General features: G+C 40.6%; 1 protein-coding gene across 2 annotated transcripts in view; it reads left to right on the top strand.

The window, feature by feature from the left end:
- The window catches only part of LOC134442280 (uncharacterized), a 64926-nt gene that overhangs the window by 40452 nt on the left and 2985 nt on the right, over positions 1-21489 (top strand). The window contains exons 1-3 of one of the 2 annotated variants that reach the window (XM_063192519.1): positions 12234-12441; positions 13873-13986; positions 14647-14686. In XM_063192519.1, coding sequence (XP_063048589.1) covers positions 13873-13986; positions 14647-14686 — 154 coding nt within the window. In that variant the 5' untranslated portion in view covers positions 12234-12441. Of the gene's footprint in view, positions 1-12233; positions 12442-13872; positions 14420-14646; positions 14687-21489 lie in introns of those variants that run through there. The other variant, XR_010033358.1, reaches the window with a different exon arrangement.

The following is a 21489-nucleotide window of genomic DNA, read 5'->3' as shown; positions in this document are numbered from 1 at the left end:
GTGTGTGTGTGTGTGTGTGTGTGTGTCAGAAAAGAGAAGAGACAGAGTGTTTTGCACAGGGTGTGTTTACTCAAGGTTAAGTGCCTCAACACTCTTGTGTGAAAGACTGCAGGTTCACCTTCATTCGAGTGTCGAAGAGAGGGGGGCTGAGGGAGTCAAGACATCAGCTTCAGAGCTGTCTGACACAAATATAAAGCCTGATGAAGGTGTGACTGACCGAAATATCTGTTTTCAAATTAAATGATGGTTTGGTATGACTGTAATTGTAGCGGTGTGTTCCGCTCTCTACAAGTGATTCCTTCAGTAATGGCTCCACCTGCAAAGCAAAACCTTTCAAGGAGTACAGGGCAGGCTCTCATTCTCTCTGTCCTTTTTGAAACGAATATAAAACCCGCCATCTGGCCACCCAGGCAGGGCATGATGGGGAGACTGTGTGTGTCTCCTGTCCTGTGTGGAATGGCTAGGAGAGGGAAACACCCAGACGAATGGGCACAGACCCCCGGACACACCCAGGCACTCTGCCAGACCCTGTCTGGTGGTCCACCAGCACCCTCTCACACTCTCCCCGCAGACTACGGTACAACAGCGTAGGTCACCATGTGTTGAGGAAGCACTGCAACGCCCTAAGAAGACTGCAATATATATTTAAGATAGAATATTGAAAAAGTGTGTGATCAGACACCAATGTACAGTTCGAATTAATAATACTGATACAGACAGTAACAGTAAAGACACACACAGATGGGCAGGATAGAATGGGTACACACACACCGTCACCGTTTTCTTCTGTCTCTGCCTACAGTATGTGTCTGCCTTCATCCCTGCTTCAGTGTCGGTCTCCATCACTGTTACTTTTTCCATTCTCTGCCTCCCTCTGTGTCTATCTCTGCTTCCCTACCCCTGCAGAAGCCCTCCTCTGTATATTGATACAACTTACACACACATGCACTGCCTCTGCCTCGCTGGTGCTGCCTTGGTCTGTTCCTCTGCCTCACCCGTTGCTGCAGAAGCCATCTTGTGTGCCTGTGCACCTGCCTCCATCACTTTCCTCCGTGTCTACCTCTGCCTCTTGGTCTACCTCTGCCTCACTACCCCTGCAGAAGCCCTCCACCTGTATATTGATAAAACATACACAAACACACACATGCTCATACAATATAGACAGCGAGCCATAGTACATGGCTCTGCCTCTGTGTCTGCCTCTGTTGGTTTTCTGCCTCGCTGGTACTGCCTCTGTGTCTTCCTCTGCCTCACCCGTTGCTGCTAAAGCCTTCTTGTCTGCCTCCATTCCCTTTCCTCCGTGTCTGCCTCGTATCGGCCTCTCTGGTACAGCAGGAGCCCTCTTGTAAAATAAATCATCAATGCTGTCGACAGCCGTGATCACGTAGCTTCCTGGAAGGAGTCGACTGTAATCTGGTTATACACGTTTTAAAAGGATTAGGCACCGGGCGTGTGCGTGTGCGTACATACAGTAGCTGCTGTGTTTGTGTTTGTGTGTGTGTGTGGTGCAGGAGACATCACCCTTCGATGTCCTTCCACACATTTTTCTTCTGTGACATTGCACCAAATTCATAAGAGTTGTCTGCACATCTCATATTTCAAAAAGTAATTTAATGGGTACCATTTCATGAACCACTGCTCTCAATGAAATACTACTTATCGCTAGCAAACCCTGCACGTAAATACACTGCTGCCACTCACAACAGTAAGCACCTTTTCTAATTGGAGCTACAACTGTGACCTGTGAACCAACTTGCCAAATTACTGTTGAACTAAATGAATGTGGCTGGTGGATATCTACCACAAGAAAACCATTGTGAATGGTTGTGGACTGATTGGAGAATGTATACCGCTTATGAAAATGTGAATTTTATTGTGTCTACCATTTGTCACACACTCACAATTCTGTACTACAGTGTTTAATTTGACCAATGTACCAATGTTTCGACTTAGGCCTTTATCAGGGTCATTTCACACACATCTAAATAGCAAAGTTCACTTGTGCTGTTGTGTTGAGTGTACAGGTGTTCACGGTCTACCTGGTACTCTACCATTTGTCAATTGTTGTTAATAATAGATACTTTTCAGCCCCTGTCTCTGAGCCCGTCTCATACTCCTAACTGTCTAATTGATGTCTCTCTGCTCTTTCAGGCAACCCCAAGGAGGATGGACTGGACTTCGCTGAAAAAAAACCCCACATTGTTTTGTTTTTTTAATTGCATTGTTGATTAAATGGATGCCCCCTCCCCGAAACCCCCAAACCTGTTTTTGACGATGTTGAGGCCATTTGTTCTCTTTGAGTGATTGTGTGTATTTTGTTTGTGCCCATAGTGGCATTCTTTTCAAAAATGCTTACTTTTTTTAAAAACGGTCGAACCTTCTATTCTGAAGCAAGTCAATAAAATGCAAATGTGTTGTTTATATAAAAAAAGAGTGCTGTTGTGTTCCTGCCTTGCTTTGGTTGGTGCGATCCTGCACTGCTTATACAATTCACACTTAGGTAAGTATGTGCAGTTGAAGAGCGGTCCTCTGAAATGCTACACACTGCCTTTTTCAAAAATACTTAAAATGAATATTTTCCGTTGCTCTCAGTAAAATCACTGCATTGTTAGCATTTGGTAAGGCAAAAATGATAATGATAATAATGATATGATAATGGAAATCGCATGAAAATAGATTCATTTATTTTTAGCATTTCAGAAAAAGAGCTCTTAATTTTATTTCTGTCTTTTCTGACTTGCAGAAGGAGGGTTGACTGCAATCATACTAATACAAAGTCCTCAGGGCTTGCAGTCCCAATAACCTGTCCACGCGAGTCAGCATTTCAGAAAATCTAATCAATTGGGTGTGGAGGATTGAAACATAAACCCAGTTCCAATGCCTTAAACTTGATTTTTTTTTATGTGTGCAAATGAGTAATGACCATTACATGTAAATAGCTTTTATAGCATTTTGGGAAAGAAATGTTAATTTTCTTTCTGTCTTCTCTGACATAGAGTTGAGCCAATATAGTCATGTGTTAAGTCAATATAGTCATACCAATAAAAATCACGCAGTTCAAAACAGTAAGACCTAATAGCCTGTCCACAAATCAGCTGTTCCGAAAATTGAAGCAATTTGGTTTTTAAAAAATCAAACATAAGCCCGGTTCCAGTATCTTACAATCAAGTTTTAAAAATGACAGAAGAAACCTGTATTTTATCTCAGTTTCTTTATTCTGAAAAAGAATTCTTTGATATTGACCCTTGACACATTGACGTCACAATATCACACGATCATTTTTCACTGTGTGGCAGAAGTGTACATAAAGTAAATAGCAACTTGCAGACAGAGACAACCTTGACCAGAAAATAACAAATAAACACAGCTATTTCCTCTTCTTTTTGAAAGGTATATGTATGTATATAATGTTATTAGAAAAGGTGAGCCAGAGTGAAGGTGTCTGCGAAATATCGTTCAGGGAAGGTTGTTGACTCTATATAGTCGTGCCGATAAACATCCCCTCAGCCCAATACAGGAAGGCCCAGTAGCCTCGCCACACATCAGTCAACCTTTCCGAAAATTGAAACAAGCATTTAGAGGAGGAGAAGGCACGGCAGTAAATGAAACAAGCATTCAGAGGAAGAAGAGACAGCCTTTAGGGAGGCCGTATTTCCCCCCCCCTTGGCCCTGACTGCAGACAGCTCCCAAGTAGTCATACACCATCCAGCATTTTTATGGCCTCCAAGTCCGTCCCGCGATGTGAAATGATGGCTCACACAACCTTTGAATAATCTGCACTCTTTTTCTTACCGACTCTGGATGGAAAGTGTGTGTGTGTGTGTGTGTGTGTGTGTGTGTGTGTGTGTGTGTGTGTGTGTGTGTGTGTGTGTGTGTGTGTGTGTGTGTGTGTGTGTGTGTGAGTGTGTGTGTGTGTGTGTGTGTGTGTGTGTAGGCTATAGGCAATCTGATGCAGCTTGTGTAGAGAAGCGGAGGGTAGTTGCTCCTGCTGCACCAAGTAATCATGTTGTGCAAATGCTCTGGCATGGGCCAATGGCAACACATCAGGGGCACACTGGGGGCCAGGAGTGAGGAATAATAACCTCTAGACACAAGCAAGGCAAGGCAAGTTCATTTGTATAGCGCATTTCATACACAGGTGCAACTCAATGTGCTTCACAAGATTAACAAATGCAAAAAAGAAAGGAAACATGGAAGAAAGAAGGAATTAAATTAGAGTCAAAGAACATTTAAAACATTACGATAAAACATAAGGTAAAATGATAAAAATAATAAAATAAACAATGAAATAAAGAATATAGCTGCAAGCAGCAATGCGGGGCCAAGCAGTAAACTTGCCAAAGTTGCCATGGCAACAGAAGGAACTGCAGCGCCCCCTTTGGCCCAAATCTCGCCAATGTTGGGGTGCATTCCTTGGAGGGGAAAATGGGGAGAGAGACGGGGAGGGTAGGCAAAGGATCTGGGCTGGGAATCAAACCCGGGTCAGCCGCATGATAGACGAGTGCCCTACCGGTTGGCCATGGCAGGGCCTGTGCTGCCCTTGATTTATATTGAGTAACACATTTCCATTCCCTCTCAAATTAGTCTATAAAATATCAGCAAGTCATTTCTATACTTGAGAGGCTTGCTTTTTGGACAGCAATTATAATCCTCTGTGATCATTCTATTTAGTAAAATTGTTTATATGACATACAATATTATGGAAAAGAATCGGGAGCCTACTGAAAATAGATATGTCCTTGAAATCCTAAACATAAGAATCCTATAGGCTGCAATGTAATGTTGGCCAGCCTTTTGAGAGACTGGTCTGAGGAATTGGTGTATATAGAAGTAAGTGTGTGTGTGTGTGTGTGTGTGTGTGTGTGTGTGTGTGTGTGTGTGTGTGTGTGTGTGTGTGTGTGTGTGTGTGTGTGTGAGAGACAGAGGAACCGAGAGAACAACAATGGTCTCTCTCTCTCTCTCTCCCTCCCTCCTTCCCTCTCCCTCTCTCTCCCTCTCCCCCTCCCTCTGTCTGTGTGTGTGGGGTGGAGGTGGGGGGGTATGTGCAGGGGCTGGGGCAGTGGGGCTTTGGTTGACACTAGAGCAATAGCAGACTACGCACACACCTAAGCTCTCGTCTCTTGTGTGTCCAGAGACCCCCTGCCGAGAATGGTGTCAGTGAACGTGCGCAGGTGCCGTTGGCAAAGGGGACAGAGAGATGAGAAAAATCCCTCCATTCTTTCCACAATTTTGAATGGCTGCTGAGAGCTGATAGTTTTTTCAATCGTTACGAAAATCCATACCTGGGTGCAGCATAGTGTGAAGATGACCTGTGTACCAATATTTTGAAAATTGGGAGTACGGTTCAAAAGCTACAGGCAAAAATGTAGCTAAAATTTTGACCTGCTGGTGGCGCTACAGAGTTTGAGCTGGGGATCTGATTTTGTTTGTGGTAGGTCATGGGATGGACTACTATGTGTGTACAAAATCCCTGCCCAATTCGACAAACGGTTGCTGAGATATGACCTCACTTCCTGTTTTGCCACGTTTACAACAATTTTGATTGGCTGTCACGGCTAAACGATAAAAGATATCCAATATTCCTGAAGACCCCATGTGTAGCTCAGTACAGAGATACTATATACCGAATTTCGGGTGAATTGGTCAAAAATTGCCGAAAAAATAGCATTTTTATTGAATTTTACAAAATCCAAAATGGCGGGAAAACTATCCTGGCGGAAAATGACGTCATAGGGTGCGTTGGATTCGTCTTGACCCAAGGATTCCAGGGATACCAAGTTTATGAAAATCGGCCCAGCGGTTCAAAAGTTACAAGCAGAAATGTACCTGCAACTTTGACCTGTTGGTGGCGCTAGAGCGTTGGGGCTGGGGACCTATAAATTGCTGTGGGTAATGCTGAGCTGGGCCCGAATGTGTGTGCCGATTTACAGCATTTTCCTACGTACGGTTCTATGGGCTGCCATAGACTTGCAGAGGGAGAAGAATGGTGACTAGAGAATAATAATAATTAAAGCTGCAAGCAGCCTTGGCGGGCCCTCGCACCTACGGCCCAGGGGTCGTGGCATACCGCCCTGCTGTAATACACCTACACCTGTGAAAAATGAATCAAGCATAACAATGAGGTCGGTGAAGGTGTCATTGTAGTAGCACTGCTGTTACTTCCTTCACTCGCAAAGTCCACACAATTGATAGGGATGGGACCTATTTAGTACACAACTTGATCAATGTCTTGCTCTCTGGAAGTACATACTCATTTTGTCTGTTGGTTTACACTCTCTCATGTGATGCGGTGTGCACTCCCACACACAAAGACACCCACCCTCCCCCTTACACACACACACACTTGCTGACACACACACACACACACACACACACACAGCCCCGCCGACAGGGGGGGACAAAAGGGCTTTTTGTCCCGGGCCCTGGGATAGGGGGGCCCAGAACTGGGCCCTCATTAAGTTTGTGTTTAATGGTTCTAATTATTTTCAAAATAAGATGGTTTTTCAGAGAGGGAGGTGCGCTATATTTACATTAAATAAATGATGCAGATATTTTGCCTTTCCTGCCCTTAAAAAGGATCAAGAGCCCCCACCTCCCCCACCCCCAGTGCACAAATGGTTTGGTCGGTCAGTACGAGAAAGAAAAAAACGGCTTCAACTTAACGCGGCTCGTGCCAATTTGCCAAGGTGTCTGAAGAAGCAGTCGTTCACCAGGAGGGCAGAAAATGAAGGATAGGAGAAAAATAGATGAAGACACCAGAAGCCCCAGGATTTCAGTAAAAAAGTTATTCAGATGATGCAGGTACTAACAATAGCAGAGAACACTAACAGAGCAAAAGTTTCCCTTCATAAACAGACACGCCCTGCACTGCAGCATTCATGTTTAAAACATGATCAGTCACACAGTCGCATCATTCTATAACCACAGCTTAGTAAAATTGTGTTTCAAATCTGACCATCTGTGACCTTAGCTAGGAATATGCACATTAGCCCCAATCGTAACATGATGAGAAGTTGCGTCGCGCGCAAGGAGAGGGCAAGGGAGAACTTTTAAAACTGCGCTATTATGCAACGCTATTTCGCTTAGCGCGTATAAATCCCGCTTAGCGCAAATGCTAACACTTTATCAACCTGTTCACTTTGTGGGGAGAAACAGTGTACATCCGTTTTGCATATACATTTCTGCAACTTGACTTGTTCCTGTGTTTGGCTATTCCTGGTGTGGGAAGGCTGACGTCTTGGTGTGCTGGTGGTGACAGCTAGTGAACTAGAGCTGATTCAGTCAGGCACGTTCTGATGTGCAAGCCCTCAAATTGCTAAAGTAAATTACACGTACACTTGTGTTATTAATGATGTGAATCCTATTTATTTTGTTTCATTTTTAAATAAATGGTGGCAAAAATGCATGGATAATTGGATGGATAGATCATTATATCCCCGAAACGCGGAGCGTCGGGGATGTAATGGTTTTGCGTGCGCCGCCGCCGCGTCCGCCGCGTCCGCCGCCGCGTAAGGTCTTTCGTGTTAACGCGATAACTTTTGAACGGATGTTTGGATTTGTCCCAGATTTTTTGGGTGTATGCTCTAGGGCAGGTTCATGAACTGATTCGAGTTTGGAGGTCAACACTTTCAAGATGGCTGAATTCAAGATGGCCGAATTTTTGTTTGGTCCATAACTTCTGACCGGGTGGATGGATTTGTCCCAGATTTGGTGTGTGAATGCTCTAGGGTAGGTTCATGAACTGCTTCGAGTTGGGAGGTCAACACTTTCAAGATGGCTGAATTCAAGATGGCCGAATTTTCGTTTGGTCCATAACTTCTGACCGGGTGGATGGATTTGTCCCAGATTTGGTGTGTGAATGCTCTAGCGTAGGTTCATGAACTGATTCGAGTTTGGAGGTCAACACTTTCAAGATGACTGAATTCAAGATGGCCGAATTATTCTTTGGCCCATAACTACTGACCGGGTGGATGGATTTGTCCCAGATTTTGTGTGTGAATGCTCTAGGGTAGGTTCATGAACTGATTCGAGTTTGGAAGACAACACTTTCAAAATGGCGGAATTTTCATTTGGCCCATAACTTCTGACTGGGTGGATTGATTTGCCCGGTAACACCTTATTTTAATGGTTCACCATTTCAGTGAATCTACCATATTAGGTACAGTGTAATAACCAATGTAACAATATTTAATACCATGTAATACTAGTGTAATACCAGTGTAACAATATGCATTATCAGGTACAGTGTAATAACGAGTGTAACAGTATGCAATACCATGTAATATAGTGTATTACCAGTGTAACAATATGCAATACCATGTAATACCACTTACGCACAAACACATGATGTAAGTAAAACAATTACATTGTATTAAATATTGTTACACTGGTTATTACACTGTACCTAATGTGGTATATCTACTGAACCATTAAAACAGTATTACCATTTGCCCCATTTTTTGCTTCATTTTCACAATAGTCGTTTGGTTTTAAGCCTATGCACGTCATGTCACGTCTGTATGTATCATATACGTTTCCGAAATGGTGGACGGGAGTGGTAGGAATGATGGGGGACTGGAAGCGTCGCGTTTCGGGGATATACCTTAAGCAGTCGAAGGCGACTGCACAGGCAGTCTAGTTTACTATGGAATTATTGTATGCGTCATTGATTTGTGAGGCTTGATAATGGCGTTTCTTTTATAATGGGTAGGCCTTATAATATATTAGTATATCACGTGAGAGTGGTGCTTCAGGCTGAAAGTTTAGTCTGGCCACCTGGTCTCTCTTGGGAAAAAATGGTCGTTCGGTGGTTGGTTTTTTTTTTTTTGTGATCGGGGTTGGGGTGGGGGGGGGGGGGGGGGGGGGGGGTGGGAGGAAGGGGGGCCCATTGATATTTTTTTTTTGTCCCGGGCCCAGCCAAACCTGTCAGCGGCCCTGCACACTAACACACAAACACACACACACACACACACACACACACACACACACACACACACACACACACACACACACACACACACACACACACACAGAGTCCTCTGAACTTAAGCTCCAAATGTTGCTGAAATGTTGATTGCAGGGGGTTCTATTGAGTCTGACATTTTTGGATTTGTAAATGCGCCATACTGAACAACCATGCCATGTAATTTTTACAAGCAGAAATGGGGACCTGAAAGTTCTTGTGGGAATTGCCAAGAATGTGTGTGACAATTTCCAAAAGATTCTTACTATGGGTTGCTGAGATATGACTTCACTTCCTGTTTGGGGGTGTTAGGAGGATTTTGATTGGCTGTCACGGCCAAACCATAAAAGATGTATAAATCCCCAAAATAAATGCAGAACCTTAGACTAATTGTTTTGAACAAAAACTAAACTATTCTCTTGTGAGAATTAAATTAATGTTTGAGAACATTAGCTTCAAGAAGTGCAGTGCATTATGGGTTTACAATAGCTCCTCCCCTCACTCGTGAAATGTAGTTGCTAGCCAAACAATATGCCATGAACGTAACAACAGAAATATTATCATTGCATCATTGGCCATTCATTGCATTTCTGACTAAGGGCGTATCCATAATGCACTGCGCTTTTTGGAGCTAAGTTTTTTAAACATAAACATTTTACAGTTTGCTTCACAGCAGGAGGGATTGAGCGTACACTCGTCGATGGTGGTGGGTTGGTGAGATGTAATTTTTTGCATGTACCACTGAGTTTTAATTTTATAAATCCCCAAAATAAATGCAGAACATTAGACTAATTGTTTTGAACAAAAACTAAACTATTCTTTTGTGAGAATTAAATTAATGTTTGAGAACATTAGCTTCAAGAAGTGCAGTGCATTATGGGTTTACAATAGCTCTTCCCCTCACTCGTGAAATGTAGTTGCTATCCAAACAATATGGCATGAACGTAACAACAGAAATATTATCATTGCATCATTGGCCATTCATTGCATTTCTGACTAAGGGCGTATGCTTAATGCACTGCGCTTTTTGGAGCTAAGTTTCTTAAACATAAACATCTTTCAGTTTGCTTCACGGCAGGAGGGATTGAGCGTACACTCGTCGATGGTGGTGGGTTGGTGAGATGTAATTTTTTTCATGTACCACTGAGTTTTAATTTTATAAAATCCCAAAATAAATGCAGAACCTTAGACTAATTGTTTTGAACAAAAACTAAACTATTCTTTTGTGAGAATTAAATTAATGTTTGAGATCATTAGCTTCAAGAAGTGCAGTGCATTATGGGTACACAATAGCTCCTCCTTTCACTTGTGAAATGTAGTTGCTATCCAAACAATTTGCCATGAACGAAACAACAGAAATATTAGCTTAAAGAAGTGTAGTGCATTATGGGTACACAATAGCTCCTCCCCTCACTCGTGAAATGTAGTTGCTATCCAAACAATTTGCATGAACGTAACAACAGAAATATTATCATTGGATCATTGGCCATTCATTGCATTTCTGACTAAGGGCGTATCCATAACGCACTGCGCTTTTTGGAGCTAAGTTTCTTAAACATTATCATTTTAGAGTTTGCTTCACAGCAGGAGGGATTGAGCGTACACTCGTCGATGGTGGTGGGTTGGTGAGATGTAATTTTTTTCATGTACCACTGAGTTTTAAGTTTATAAATCCCCAAAATAAATGCAGAACCTTAGACTAATTGTTTTGAACAAAAACTAAACTATTCTTTTGTGAGAATTAAATTAATGTTTGAGAACATTATCTTCAAGAAGTGCAGTGCATTATGGGTTTACAATAGCTCTTCCCCTCTCTCGTGAAATGTAGTTGCTATCCAAACAATATGCCATGAACGTAACAACAGAAATATTATCATTGCATCATTGGCCATTCATTGCATTTCTGACTAAGGGCGTATCCTTAATGCACTGCGCTTTTTGGAGCTAAGTTTCTTAAACATTAACATCTTTCAGTTTGCTTCACGGCAGGAGGGATTGAGCGTACACTCGTCGATGGTGGTGGGTTGGTGAGATGTAATTTTTTTCATGTACCACTGAGTTTTAATTTTATAAAATCCCAAAATAAATGCAGAACCTTAGACTAATTGTTTTGAACAAAAACTAAACTATTCTTTTGTGAGAATTAAATTAATGTTTGAGATCATTAGCTTCAAGAAGTGCGTTGCATTATGGGTACACAATAGCTCCTCCCCTCACTTGTGAAATGTAGTTGCTATCCAAACAATTTGCCATGAACGAAACAACAGAAATATTAGCTTCAAGAAGTGCAGTGCATTATGGGTACACAATAGCTCCTCCCCTCACTCGTGAAATGTAGTTGCTATCCAAACAATTTGCATGAACGTAACAACAGAAATATTATCATTGGATCATTGGCCATTCATTACATTTCTGACTAAGGGCGTATCCTTCATGCACTGTGCTTTTTGGAGTTAAGTTTCTTAAACATTAACATTTTTAATTTTGCTTCACGGGGGGAGGGATTGAACATACACTCGTCAATGGTGGTGGGTTGGTGAGATGTAATTTTTTTCATGTACCAGTGAGTTTTCATTGTAAAAATCCCCAAAATAAATGCAGAACCTTTGAATAATTGTTTTGAACAAAAACTAAACTATTCTTTTGTGAGAATTAAGTTAGTGTTTGAGAACATTAGCTTCAAGATGTGCATTGCATGATGGGCACACAATAGCTCCTCCCCTCACTCGTGAAATGTAGTTGTTAGCCAAACAATATGCCATGAACGTAACAACAGAAATATTATCATTGCATCATTGGCCATTCATTGCATTTCTGACTAATGGCGTATCCATAATGCACTGCGCTTTTTGGAGCTAGGTTTCTTAAACATTAACATCTTACAGTTTACTCATGGCAGGAGGGATTGAGCGTACACTCGTTGATGGTGGTGGGTTGGTGAGATGTATTTTTTTTCATGTACCACTGAGTTTTAATTTTAGAAATCCCCAAAATAAATGCAGAACCTTAGACTAATTGTTTTGAACAAAAACTAAACTATTCTTTTGTGAGCATTAAGTTAATGTTTGAAAACATTAGGTTCAAGAAGTGCAATGCATGATGGGTAGACAATAGCTCCTCCCCTCACTCGTGAAATGTAGTTGAGAATTGCAGTGCATGATGGGTAATTGCCATATTTCAAGCAGGTCCTCCTGAGTAGGATAAGTAAGGTTGTTTACAATGCTTCAGCTCATTTGTGGGAGAGGACTGGAGGCTTCACATTCTACTGGACGGAAGACAAGATCAAGAAGAAACCAACAGCATTTGTAAATGCTACTTAAAAGCTATTCCTGGTTTTGTAGACAGTTTTAGGTTGACAAATAGGGAATTTGGAGGTGAATAGAAGTGTTAAGTTGATGTAGGAGAGTTTTTTTAGTTCTTGATTGGAACATATCATTACAACTGGAGCCTGGTTTGGAGAGCCTGTATTGCCTGCCACGGTAAGTTACTATTGTTTTTGCATTGTTTTAAGAGTTGTTTTATTAGTCTGTCTATTACATGTTTATTGCTTTGGCCAACTGACTTTTTTGGCTGTTGATGTTTTGAAAGGGTATTTATAAGTAAAGTATAAGCAAAGCATATTTATACGTAAAGTAATATTAGTAAAACACTCAGCTGAACCATATGTGGTGAGTTTAAATGGGGTAAAGTAGGGAGGGAGTTTTAGTCCGAATTTGTGGTTGAAAAGATCATAAAACTCTAATTTGTGTAGGGCTAGTGATTGACAAAACCAGATTTTTAAAAAGTAAATATTGTAGTAGTGAAATGCACATTTTACACTCTAGCAATTTATTTTTAAGCAGTGAGTTGATAAGTGAGTATCACTTAACCAAATGGTGAGCATTTTAACACCTTCACAAATGGCCCAGGAGTAAGTAGATTATTCAAAACAAAACTCACACCTTTCTTGAAAATGGCCTTTAATGTATTAATGGTGGAATTCATTCACCAACTTCCTGCTTAAATGCATTTTGCATGTAGGCTGGACGTTGGTATATCATGAGAGGAATAACTTCAATCAGGCGTTAGGCTAACTGTGGACTTATTTTTGATTGATTTCATTTTAGTTAAGCACATGCATTAATGCAGTTGGATCTGAAATGGCTATGTTATAGGTAGCTCAATGTTAACCAATTCAACATTGGTATACAGAAGTGCCAGAACAACTGCACACAGGGTCCTTGTGCAAAACGCCTATCCATAGTATATTGTGGTCACAATACCCCCCCCCCCCTACCTCCCAACACCAATACAGGATGGCCCTGGGCCTTGGGGTAAATGTTCTACATATCCCCTGTATTGCTTTGCCTTTGGTAAGTATTGGGAAAATGTAAAAATATTCTCAGTTAGGTGACTCTGTTTTGTAGTAGGCCTAAATATTTCTTATTAAAAGATACTGTCACTTGGGTAATTTATGATGGTTTTAAATGTTTTCATTGGTAGATTTATTTTTTTATTGGTAGAATTTGTCAAAATCCATAGTCTTTAGTAAATGTGTGTCTCTTACATTATGTTGCTTAAAACAAGGCAAACAGTTTCAACCAAATGATGAGCATTTTAACATTTTCACAAACGGCCCAGGACTAAGTAGATTATTCAAAACAACTCACACCTTTTTTGGAAATAGCCTTTAAGCACAGTAATTAACACATGTATCAATGGTGGAACTCATTTCACCAACCACCTGCTTAAATGCAAATGTTGCATTTAGACTGGACTTGCTGGTATATCATGAGAGGAATAATTTCAATTAGGTGTTGTGGGCTTCTTTTTGATTGATGTCACTTCTAAGTTAAGCACATGTATTAATGCAGTTTATGATAATGAAAGCTGTGGTATAAGTGTATGTTGCTCTTTTGTGTTAACTACAGATGGGTCGTCGCAATAAAAAGTCTCAAGCTGCAAAACGGCGCTATATTCCACTGGATTTGCATGGAGAAGGGCAGCTACTGCCTAAGGCACAGAAGTCTTTGGCTGATGTTGAGGTAATAAAAGATGTAGCTTTCTTTTTTGCATTGACATTTCTTCATACTAAATATTTTGAGTTTGAGTGACATCCAGCTTATTGTAAAATGACACGCATACTACTTGAAGTACTTGAAACATTTGTTTGCAACATGTGATTTCACATTGTCAATGGTATTCACATATATTTGAAAGGGACGCTGTGTGGGATTTGTTGTTCTAAGTATTCTAAGTACTCATTATGACTGGAAAAATTACGCTTTTCATACATGAAAAGAGGGATCTTCTCCATGGTCCGTCATTTTGAAGCTCCAAAAATAGCCATTTGTAGCTGCAAAAATGACTTTACTTGGACCATACTAGAAAATATTTGTTATTACCTTGCAAACTTTCATGTAATTATCAAATTTGGAAATAAGCAGCCCAGTTTCAATGAGCGGCATAGTTGCAGTACCTTTTTTGACCATTTCCTGCACAGTGTCCCTTTAATTTGTGTATACTGCATTGTAGTTTGGCACTTTTTTTTGTTTCAATTTTGCAGAAAACATAGTAATGTAGGCTTAAGTCTTCATGGTTGAAGTAACATTATTTGTATTCAGAAAGGTTTGTAGCAGAATGTATGGGGTTTTTTGTTTATCTGAAATTAATGTTTTGTGTTTATTGATTTTTCCCCCCCACAGATGCCACCACTAAAGCGACATTGCATGACACGCAACAAAGGTAAGAGCAATGACAGAACTACTTTTGGCTGCCTGTGTTGTGACAAACTGCCTGAACCTATAGTTAGTGGAGAAATTGTGAAAAAGTACACAGATAGAGAAACTGGACACTCTTTTGTGAATAGTTTAGTTTCTTCAGTTGTTGCTGTGCGCAAAAGTGCTTTGGAGCCTGTCTGTGGTTGGACTAGCTGTGCTGTTGATGACATACAAAGGGAAGCACATGATATATGTTCAGCAAAGTTTGGCAATTTGTGTTTGGACTGGGATAATTTGGAAATTGCTGATTGGGAATCTTTTACCATGTTTAGTGGGGTTCAGACCATTTATTCAGAGAAATGCAAAGTCAGTTTGGATGTCATAGCTGATGGTGACATCGCTTTCAATGCAGGGGACATGCTGCTAGGGGAGCAAGTGCACAAAAAGCTGGTGAAATGTGGGCATTGCTTAGTTGCTGTTGCTGGACAGGTGTTTGCAATTATCAAGCACAGAGATTATGTTGTTTTGGTTGACTTAAACACACGTGACGCATGGGGTCTGGCTAGTGAGCTTGGATCAGGTGTTGTAGTGTTCAACACCAATATTCAAGATCTGATGCTTCACTTGCGAAAGTTAATGATGTCTTTGGGATGCACTTCCTATAGTCTGGTAGGCATTACTGTTGCCGTGATCAATGGCGTTGCTGGGAATGTTGCTGCTGAGATTTGTGACAGTGTTCCTCCGCTTGTTGTTGGGAGTGCAAAGGCTTCTGAATGCAGTGGAAACCAAAGGGTGTCATCTGTTGATGTGCAATCTTTACACACTCATTTACATTCTTCTGGACATGCTGTGTGCAACAGCAAAATAGTTGAAATTGATACAGTACTACCAGCGTGTAGTGTAGTTTTGTCCAGGTGTACAGCTGACAGATTTCTTGAGCTGAAGCATGCGTCTGAGGCAAGCGAAGCAAAGAAAGCCCATATCATACCATGCTCTGTTAATGACAGGAGTGTTGTCCAAGGCAAGACTTGTGACATTGTGCCTCCAGTTGTTGTGGGGAGACCTAAAATGTTCTCTGAAAGCAGTGGTGCTGATTTGAGATTTTCATGTGCTGACTCACCTTCTTCAGTAAGGGCTAGGTGCAGCAGCAGGACAGCTAATGAGTATACTGCGCTCAAACCCTGTAGTGTTGATTTGTCCAAATGTACAGAAGAGTTAAGTCCTGATTCTGAGGCAAAAAAGTCATTTGAAGCTGAAGTCATTCCGTGCCCTAAATCTGACAGATGTGTTGTCCAAGGTGACTTTCACCAAGGTGCTAGAAGGTTAAAATTTCGAGGGAGGCAATGTACACCAATTGCTTTAGTGGCAATGGCGTTCCACAGTGTCCAAACTGTGGATACATGGAGTGCGAAAGAGCTTAATTCAGTTGTTGTGCAGGGAGATGCAATGTATGCCAAATTATGGAAGTCTGGAAGAATACATGATCCTACCAAGAGCAAATTTGTGTGTGTGAGCGAGTTGCCACCTCACGTATCTGTCAAACAACAAACTTTTGACTGTGAGTTTGATAGTCGTTACTTCCAAGGAAACCTTGAGAACGGAGGGTTTGTTTTTGAAGGAGTTGATGTGCCTTTCCTTGATGGTCTGCGATTGGTGTTTGAGAAACATGACAACTGTTTTGCCACTTTTTGTGGCTATACCTATGGAATCATTAGGCACAATTTACAATATTTCTTTGTGGACTCACATGCACGTAATGCTTTGGGATTTCCAGATGGAAATGGTAAAAGCATTGTTATGGCTTTCAGTAATTTGGAAGAAGTCAGTGCTCATATTGAAAACTTGGCTTCTGCTTTTTCTGGAGAGAAGCGCTTTGAGTTGAGTGGTGTCACATTAAAGGCACGGTCAGCAAATGCAAACAACGCACCCAAAAGGGCATTGCTTATGGATTCAGTTTCTAGTGCAAAAGCAAGGCTATTCCGTGAGGAAATGATCAGTGACCATGAGCATGACAATAAATCTGAAGCCATGCTTGTTGAAGATTTGTCTTCAAATAGCGCAACCAAGTTGGACATTAGTTCAACGTTTCCTATAGAGAATGACGTTGGTAGCGGTTCCAGTGTTGAATGTGTTGAAGGGGCGGCGACAGACATATCCTTTGAACTGAGTTGTGACACTTTAAAGCTTCGTACATCAAATGTTGCAGATGGAAATAAGGATGCGATATGTTTGGATTCTTGTAGTAGTGCAAAAGGAAGGCTTTCCAGTGAAGAAAGTATCAGTGACTATGAGAATGACACTAACACCGAGGCAATACTTGTTGAAGGTTGTTCTTCAGATAGCGAACCTGATTTGGTGGACACTGCAAATTTGCTAGCGCATAATGACCTTGGTGGTGAAGCTCATGTTGAAAGTGTTGAAAGGATGTTGACTGGTTGTACTTCAGATGTAACATTTGTAGCAGAGCAGCCTTGTACAACCAAATATTTTCGGCCTGTGTGTGGAATATCTGCAAAACAGATTTGTGACAAAATTAAACTTAAGATGCAAAGGGACCTTCAGGACGTTTCAAATCTAGAGCCATTTTTGGGCGTACCATGTCAAACAACTGCAATTCTAGGTGATGGAAATTGTTTTTTTCGAGCCGTTAGCCTTGCCATTAGTGGTGTGCAAGACAATTTTGGAAAGCTGCGATTTGCGGTTGTGAAATTTATGCAAGACAATCAGAGTTTGTGTAAGCCATATCTAAGACAGCAATATAATTCTGTGTCAGACTATATTGAAAAGTCAAACATGCATCTTCCAGGTGTTTGGGCAACAGAATTTGAAATTCAGGCAATGGCTAACTTGCTTAATGTGGACGTATATACATACAGTGAAGGAAGATGGTTGCAGTACAAATCTGTTCAGAGCTCAAATAGCACACCAGGAATCTATTTGCAGCACTGTAATAGGAATCATTACAATGTAGTTGCTTGTGTAAGAACTATACATGGTCAACTGTGCAATCGGCATTGTGGCAAAGTTGATGTAAGAGAAGGAGGACAAGAGAGTAGTACAAGTGTATTTGACAGAAATGCTGAGATGACATGTTTTCAAAAAAGTTCATTGGATGGTTGTGAACCTGAGCTGCTGAATGATTGTATTAGTGGATCAAATGTTGAATGTGTTGGAGAGATTCTTAAAGGAAGTACATCAGATTTGATGTTTGTAGCAAAAGATCATAGTACTTCCAAGTTTTTTCGACCTATGTCTTGGCAAACTGCAAAACAGATCTGTGACAGAATTAAAGTTAAAGGGCAGAAGAATCCAGAGGAGACTTCAAGTCCAGAAACAATTTTGAGTTCCCCATGTCATACTAGCGCAGTGTTGAGTGATGGAAATGGATTTTTCAGTGCTGTTAGCCTTGCTGTCTGTTGTTCAGAAAGGAATCACACCAAGTTCCGTTTTGCTATGGTGAAGTTTATGAGGAAACAGCCAGAACTGTTCATGCCATATTTATCTAAACGCTATACTTCTGTTGATAAGTATATCTGTAAGTCACACATAAATCGCTCTTTCATTCCAGCAACAGAAGTAGAGTTCCGAGCAATGGCTAACTTGTTAAATGTTGACATGTATATGTACAGTGAAGAGAAATGGTCAGAGTACAAATGTTCCTATAGCACAAAAGATACACCTGGCATTTATCTGCAGCATAACAAAGGGAATCATTATAATGTAGTTCATTGTGTTAGGAATATACATCAACAGTGCAGTAAGCAAACCAGTCAAGTTCATGAAACAAAAACAAATCAACATCGACCTATCAGGAGAACCAGGAATTCCAATGTTGTAATTGATCAGTTACATGGCATTGCAGGAAATGTTTCAAGGTTGGAAAAAAGTAGAGTGATGATACAAAGGAAAAAAAGATATAATTCAAACAAAACTGTTATAAAGGAACAGATGTGTTCAAAATATCATACAGATGATCAATATAGGAATACAGTTATCAACCGTGAAAGGCAGAGATATAATCATGAAGACAAATGTTATAGGGAAACCAAAAGGGCAGCTATGAAAAGAAAATATCATGAAGACGAATGTTATAGGGAAACCAAAAGGGCAGCTATGAAAAGAAAATATCATGAAGACGAATGTTATAGGGAAGCCAAAAGGGCAGCTATGAAAAGAAAATATCATGAAGACGAAGGTTATAGGGAAACCAAAAGGGCAGCTATGAAAAGAAAATATCATGAAGACGAAGAATATCGTGTTGCTAAAAATAAAGCAGATATTTGTAAATATAGAGAAAATGAGTTGCGGAAACATTCTGTTGTACAAGCTAGCAAAAAGAAATATGCTGAAAATCAGGCCTTTAGAAAGGCTGTGAAGGAAGCCAGTGTGGTTAAATATGCTAAAAATTGTGAATTTAAAGTGTCAGTGAAACAAGCCAGTATTTTAAAATATAGGGAAGACTTGAAACATAGAGCTGCCGTACAGCAAAAGAGTAGAGACAAATATAAAAACAATAAGGTACATCGGGAGAAACTGAGGGCACGTAATATTTTGAAAAGGCAGCAACAAATGAAACATTTAAAACAATTTGATTTGGTAATGGAAGCCTTTTTAGAGAAAGTGAAAGAAGGCCCAAATTATGTGTGTTGTGTGTGTCACCGTACTTGGTTTAAGCAGCAGGTAAGACTGTGTGACAGGTACAATTTTTCAAAAACGAGGGAAAGCTTTGCCATAGCTCAAAAGTGTATTACTGAGGACTATTTGCACAAGTGTACTGAACAATGTAAAACTGAATGTGTTTGGGCATCATCTACTCGATTAGATTTGTGGATATGTCACTGTTGTAACAGCAACCTCAGTAGAGGTGTTATGCCCGCAGAAAGTGTGCACAACAATTTGAAAGTCAGTCCTGTGCCTGAACAATTGTCCTGTTTAAATAATTTGGAACAATCTTTGGTTGCTCTGCAAATTCCCTTTATGAAATTGTTAGCTTTACCAAAAGGAGGCCAAAATGGCATACATGGGCCCATTACCTGTGTGCCTTCTAATTTAGTTGAAACAACTAATGTCTTACCAAGAGCAGACGCAAACAACTCTTTAGTGCGTGTGAAACTGAAGCGTAAGCTAAGTTATAAAGCCCACTATAGATATGAATTTGTGGATGTAAATCACATTAGAGAAGCATTGTCTTATTTGAAGAATTTCAATAGTCTGTATGCAGGTGTAGAATTCAATAGTAACTGGGAAAATGAGTTTGCTAAGGACATGGAGGATGTAGAGGTTGAACCTGAAATGAATCCTGAGGATTTAGATGAGGAGAATCTTTTACATGACAGGCAGAACCATTGTGTGCACATGGACACATGTCTGCAAGCCTTAGACATTGGACAAGAAGTTTTGGATCATTATTATGACAAGATTTTACATGTTGCGCCTGCTGAAGGTAACAAGCCTGTGCCGTTGTTGTTAAATGAGGAGATTGAAGGGAAGTGCTTCCCTGCCCTTTTTCCAAATGGACGGAATACATTTAAAGAGCCCAGGAAACAAAAGCTTAGTTTGTCTAGATATTTCAATCTCAGAATAATGAGTGCAGATACACGTTTTGCCAGAAACATAGAGTACATCTTTTATGCACAGTATGTGTCTGAAATCAGTCAAGTAGTATCTGGTGTTTCCATAGCGTTAAGGAAAGGGAAAGGGACACGAGAAAGGAAGGAAATCGGACTGGAGATGGTGAAAGATGAAAAGGTGTTGAGGAATCTGCTTCAATATGATGAAGGTTACAGATTTCTGAAACCTGTCCACGGGTCCCCAGTTTACTGGCAAGGCGTTCAAAAAGACCTCTTTGCTATGATTAGGCAGATTGGATTACCCACATGGTTCTGTTCCTTCTCGTCCGCTGATATGCGCTGGGAAAATTTGCTAGAAAGCATTTTGAAACATGAAGGAAGACAAGAAAAAGTAAGTGATCTTGATTGGAGTCAAAAATGTGCTTTGTTGCGCCAGAACCCCGTTTTGACTGCGAGAATGTTTGATTACAGGTGGCACAAGTTTTTGACAGAAGTAATTATGTCTCCATGTAATCCAATTGGTAGGATTGTCGATTATTTTTATCGTATAGAGTTCCAACAACGCGGTAGTGCTCATGTGCACGCCCTCTTCTGGGTGGATGGAGCTCCACTAATTGGAAGAGATTCAGATAAAAAAGTTGTAGACTTTGTGGACACTTATGTTAGCTGTAATTTGCCAACAGACGATGCTGACTTGGCAGAGAAAGTTTCAACGGTTCAGCAACATTCCAAAAACCATGCAAAAACGTGTAGGAAAAAAGGAACTACTTGTCGATTCAATTTCCCCCGTCCGCCTTCAAACAACACCTTTATTTGTCATAAGCAGGAAGAAGATGATGTAAAAGAATCGTGTCAATGCACAGAGAAAGAAAAATGTACTTGTAAGAAATCTCCATGGCAAATGGAAAAGAAAATGGCTGAAGAAGTTATTAAAAGAGTTTGGGATGGAATTTTGAACACAGATAAACAGTATGCTTCAATAGAAGAATTGTTTGAAGATGTAGGCGTTAGCCAGCATACTTACCAGTTAGCATATCAATCACTGACAAAGAAAACCACAATTGTAATGAAAAGAGATCCCAATGCTGTTTGGATTAATCATTACAATGCATCTTTGTTGAAGTGCTGGAACGCTAATATGGACATTCAGTATGTCGTGGATGCACATGCTTGTGTTGTATATATAATTTCTTACATTTCAAAAAATGAGAGAGAAATGGGTCTGTTGTTGTCCCATGCACAAAAAGAAGCTTTTAAG

The sequence above is a fragment of the Engraulis encrasicolus genome, unplaced genomic scaffold, assembly GCF_034702125.1.
Source record: "Engraulis encrasicolus isolate BLACKSEA-1 unplaced genomic scaffold, IST_EnEncr_1.0 scaffold_139_np1212, whole genome shotgun sequence".
Lineage (NCBI taxonomy): Eukaryota > Metazoa > Chordata > Actinopteri > Clupeiformes > Engraulidae > Engraulis > Engraulis encrasicolus.
Note: the sequence above shows the minus strand (reverse complement) of the source record. Positions and strands in the feature narration are given on the sequence as shown.